Source organism: Primulina eburnea, chromosome 1 (assembly GCF_022965805.1).
Source record: "Primulina eburnea isolate SZY01 chromosome 1, ASM2296580v1, whole genome shotgun sequence".
NCBI lineage: Eukaryota > Viridiplantae > Streptophyta > Magnoliopsida > Lamiales > Gesneriaceae > Primulina > Primulina eburnea.
Window position 1 is genome coordinate 54,858,993 of NC_133101.1, and position 4,864 is coordinate 54,863,856.

General features: G+C 45.7%; 2 protein-coding genes across 2 annotated transcripts; both read right to left on the minus strand.

Moving 5' to 3' along the window:
• On the minus strand, window positions 1-465 carry LOC140808382 (uncharacterized). The gene has a single exon (XM_073165497.1). The coding sequence runs from the start codon at window positions 463-465 to the stop codon at window positions 1-3; it is 465 nt and encodes a 154-aa protein (XP_073021598.1).
• Window positions 466-2,617: 2,152 nt separating this feature from the next.
• On the minus strand, window positions 2,618-4,664 carry LOC140808391 (uncharacterized). The gene is made up of 3 exons (XM_073165520.1): window positions 4,500-4,664; window positions 4,091-4,243; window positions 2,618-3,970 (listed from the first exon to the last, which is right to left on the minus strand). The coding sequence occupies exons 1-3, from the start codon at window positions 4,662-4,664 to the stop codon at window positions 2,618-2,620; spliced, it is 1,671 nt and encodes a 556-aa protein (XP_073021621.1).
• Window positions 4,665-4,864: the final 200 nt, after the last annotated feature.

The following is a 4,864-nucleotide window of genomic DNA, read 5'->3' on the forward strand; positions in this document are numbered from 1 at the left end:
TCATTCTCTCAAGTTTCCTTCGGTCAAGAGTGGTTCTACTTCCAAAACGTGAATTGGGTCTGGATTGTACCTCCTTAGCTGGGATACGTGGAACACGTTGTGGATTATTGACATGCTTGGTGGCAGTGCCAGTCTGCATGCTAGCGTGCCCACTTTTTCCAAGATCTCGAAGGATCCAACGTATCGAGGGTTCAGTTTCCCGGCCTTACGGAATCGGAAAACTTCTCTCATATGCGAGACTTTCACATAAGCCTTCTTGCCCACGTTGAACTCTACTAGCCTTCTTTTAAGGTCTGACCAGCTCTTCTGTCGGTGTTGAGCTGTCTTGAGATTTTCCCGAACGATTTTAACCTTGTCCATTGTCATCTGTACTAGCTCGGGTCCCACCACGGCTTTCTCTCCCACTTCATCCCAATAAAGTGGTGATCCACATTTCCTTCCATAAAGAGCTTCGTATGGAGCCATTCAGATGCTGCTGTGATAGCTGTTGTTGTAAGCTAACTCAATTACGGGTAGATGAGTGCTCCAGTTGCTACTGAATTCAAGAGCGCATGCTCGCAGCATATCTTCTAAGGTTTGGATGGTTCTCTCCGTTTGCCCATCGGTTTGAGGATGATAGGCCGTATTTAGGGTCATTTTCGTTCCCATGGCCTCTTGAAAGCTCTTCCAGAAGCGCGAGACAAACCTCGGACCTCTATTGATAGGATGCTTACTGACACTCCATGCAGTCTCACAATGTTGTCCATGTACAGTGAAGCCAACTTGTCGAGATTGTAATTCATGCAGACTTTTAGGAAGTGTGCGGTCTTCGTGAGTCTCTCCACGATCACCCATATACCGTCGTGGCTTTGCTTAGGCTTTGACAATCCTACCACAAAGTCCATGGAAATATGCTCCCATTTTCACTTGGGGATTTCCAGAGGTTGCAGTAATCCTCCAGGTCGCTGGTGTTCTGCTTTGACCTGCTGGCATACCTGACATTTGGAGACGAATTCAGCTACATCTCTTTTCATACCATTCCACCAGAAATTATTCTTGAGATCCCTGTACATTTTCGTACTGCCTGGATGGACTGAGAATTTAGACTTGTGTGCTTCTGCCATTATCTCTTGGCGAAGGTTATCACTGTCGGGCACACACAGTCATCCTTTCATCCATAAGATCCTTTTGCCATCAATCTGATGATCTTTAGACTTCCCTTGTCTGACTTGATCATTTAGCTTGATCAGTACCGGGTTTCGATCTTGGTTTAACTTGACGGTCTCCTGCAGACATGGCTGGGCCGAGAGGGAAGCTAGAGTTACCTTGCCTGGGCCCTTCCGACTTAGCGCATCAGCCACTTTGTTTGCTTTACGCGGATGGTAGCTTATGGTCAAGTCATAGTCCTTAAGAAGTTCGATCCATCGTCTTTGCCTCATATTCAGCTCCTTTTGGGTGAACAAGTACTTGAGGCTCTGATGATCTGTGAAGAGCTCGCATTTAGCACCATAGCGGTAGTGTCTCCAAATATTTAAGGCGAAGACAACCGCTGCCAGCTCCAGATCATGAGTAGGATAGTTCTGCTCATGCAGTTTCAACTACCTTGATGCGTAGGCGATCACTCTTCTTCGTGCATGAACACGCATTCTAGACCTTCCTTAGAGGCGTCACTGTAAATAGTGAAATTTTTATCTCTGTGGGCAGGATCAACACTGGCGTGGATGCGAGTTTCTCTTCAATGTCTGGAAACTCTTCTCACAATCCTCATTCTAGATGAATTTAGAATTCTTCTGTGTGAGCTTTGTCAGTGGCACGACTATCGAGGAGAACCCTTCGACAAACTTCTGGTAGTAACCTGTCAATCCAAGAAAGCTTCTGATGTCAGTGGTGTTCTTAGGTTTCGGCAACTCTGTAATCGCCTCTACTTTCCTTGGATCCACTGATACTCCTGCTCTCGAGATCACGTGTCCTAGAAATGACACACTCTTTAGCCATAATTCACACTTGCTAAACTTAGCATAGAGCTTATTCTCTCTCAAGATTTGCATAGCAAGGTGAAGGTGCTCTTCGTGGCTCATCTCATCAGGGGAATAGACGAGGATGTCGTTGATGAATACCACTATGAGCTGATCCAAGAATGGCTTGAATACTCTGTTCATCAGGTCCATGAATGCTGTCGGTGCGTTTGTCAGACCAAAAGGCATCACTGTAAACTCATAATGTCTATATCTAGATCGAAAGGCTGTTTTGGGGATATCTTCAGTCCTGACCTTCAAATGATGATAACCTGTTCTCAAATCCAGTTTAGAAAAGACGAAGGCTCTTTTAAGCTGATCAAACAGATCGTCTATCCGAGGTAGAAGGTACATGTTCTTGATTGTGATCTTGTTCAGTTCTCTGTAATCGATGCACAATCTCATACTCCTGTATTTCTTCTTCACGAAGAGTACTAGAGCTCCCCACGATAACACACTCGGTCGGATTTGTCTTTTATCTAGCAATTCTTGGAGTTGTTCTTTTAGCTCTTTGAGTTCCGCTGGAGCCATTCTGTAAGGTGTTTTAGAGATTGGTGCAGCACCGGGAACCAGATTGATCTCGAACTCCACTTCGCGGTTCGGGACCGTCTCCGAGAGTTCTTCTAGAAAACATCTGGGAACTCTCTCACAATCGGGATGTCCTCCAGTTTCAACTCGACTTCCTCTTTTATTTCACTGACCATTGCTAGGTAAATGTCTTCTCCGGATTTCATGGCTCTCCAAGCTTGAGATGCGGAAAGCAGCGATTTCCGTTCCTTGGATTTACCGTGAAACACGACTTCTTCCTGATCTGAGGTTCGGAGTTTGGCTCTCTTTCCCTTACAATATACTATCGCATTGTTTCTTGCTAACCAATCCATCCCTAAGATGACGAAATCGACCATGATCAACTGTATCAAGTCGGCGCTAAAAGTCCGATTATTGACACTGATTTTGCAATCTTTGTAAATATCGTGAGTTTCAATGGCTCTACTTATAGGTGTGGCTATTTGAAAGGGCTCAGTTAGGTTATCGGGCTTATATCCTAACTTCTTAGCAAATCTCTTAGATATAAAGGAATGGGTAGCACCACAGTCAAATAATGCATAATCAGGCACTTGCTGAATAAGTATGGTACCTGACATGACTTCATTGGCGTCGTCTGCCTCCTCCCGAGTCATGGCAAAGAACCTGGCATTAGGTTTGTCCTCCTTTGATTTACTAGGGCCTGCTCCTGCGTTTGGCCCAGTTCCTCTGTTCGGCCCTGCTGGTCGGTTGGCGGTGGTAGGATACTCTGCAATTCTGTGCCCCGATTTTCCACACCCAAAGCATACACCGCTGGCCCTTCGGCATCCCCCGGCGTTCTTGAAGCCGCAAGTTGGGCATGGCTTGAGTCCTTGATGGTTATTGACAGGAGATTGCCCTGAGGGAGGTCCACCTGACTGATTGAGCCTCTTGAACATTGGTTTTCCCTGAGAAGGATGGCTGCTATGGGGTCTCTTGTACCTGTTTTCCTCTTCTATTCGACGAATGTCAGCTTGGGCTCGGATAGCCGCGCCCATCAGGTCTGAAAATTTGGCAGGTTGGTAGACTGCTAGAGCTGATTGGATTCTGTTGTTCAACCCCTTCTTAAAGTGGTGCAATTTCAGAACTTCATCCGCCATGATTGCTGGAGCATATGATCCAAGGGCATTGAACTGGGAGGTGTACTCCACAACTGACATGTCTGGAGCTTGACTGAAATTTTCAAACTCACTCAGTTTCTCCAGTCTGACCTCGGCTGGATAATACTGTTTCAGGAAAGCTTCTCTAAAACGTCGCCACGTGATTGGTCCTGCAGCTGTCTTGGCTGGCGAGATTGCTTCCCACCACTTGCCTGCTTTATCCTCCAAGAAATCACTATCACGTCCAATTTCAGTGCCTCGGGGAATTCCAACAGTTGCAGCTGAGTCTCCACGCTTTTCAGCTAGCTCTGGCTAATTTCGGGGTCGACATCTCCACTGAAGGTTGGACACCTGTTCTTGCGGAGTGATCCATAATGGAACTTGACTCCGTGCTGTGGAGGTGGTGGCTGATTGGCATTCGGGTTCACTAACCCTTGCAGTGTCGTCGCCACGATCGTGGCTATAGCCAAGGTCTACTTGGTTAAGGCTGAACCCAGGTGGTGGTCCATTACCTCTTTCGTTGGCATTGCTGTTGTTAGCGTAGCGAGGGTTGCGGTTTTGCCTTGGAGGTCTACCGACCATTTCCTACAATTTAAACGTTTCTATGAATTTGTTGTTCATAATAATAGAGTTTGAATGAATAAGTTATGCTGGAACAACTGAAATAAGTAAATAAACATAACTTTATTGATTCTGAATATCAGGGAACAACTGAATGGAAACAAATAGTACTTAATGAAAACAAATCGTACTGAATAACATAGCAACAATGATAAAATAACTTCTAATAATAAAAAAAGGTCACTAAGGCATTCTAGTCATATATCTCTCCGTCGCCAACTGCTGCTATAGGCTCATCTATCTTTATCGGCTCCTCCTCTTCCGATTCCTCCTTTGGCTCTTCCTCTTGTAGTATTTCCACCATATGGGTGAGCTGGGCGTTCTCTTCCGTGAGCTGTGCCACCTGTGTCTTAAGTCCCTGTATCTCCGCATCAGCCACATCCATCTCGTCATTCCAATGTTGCTGAAACTGTAGATGGTACTGTTTCTTTTGATTTATTTGGTCCTTCAGGATCTTGCTGGGTCAGTCGTTGGTTCACGTACGCAAGGCTGTTCATGTCCTCACACGAATTCTCCAGTCTCTTCTTACCCTTGGCATTCTGATGTTTCTCTTCCTCCAACTCATTGCAATAATGCTCCACATCC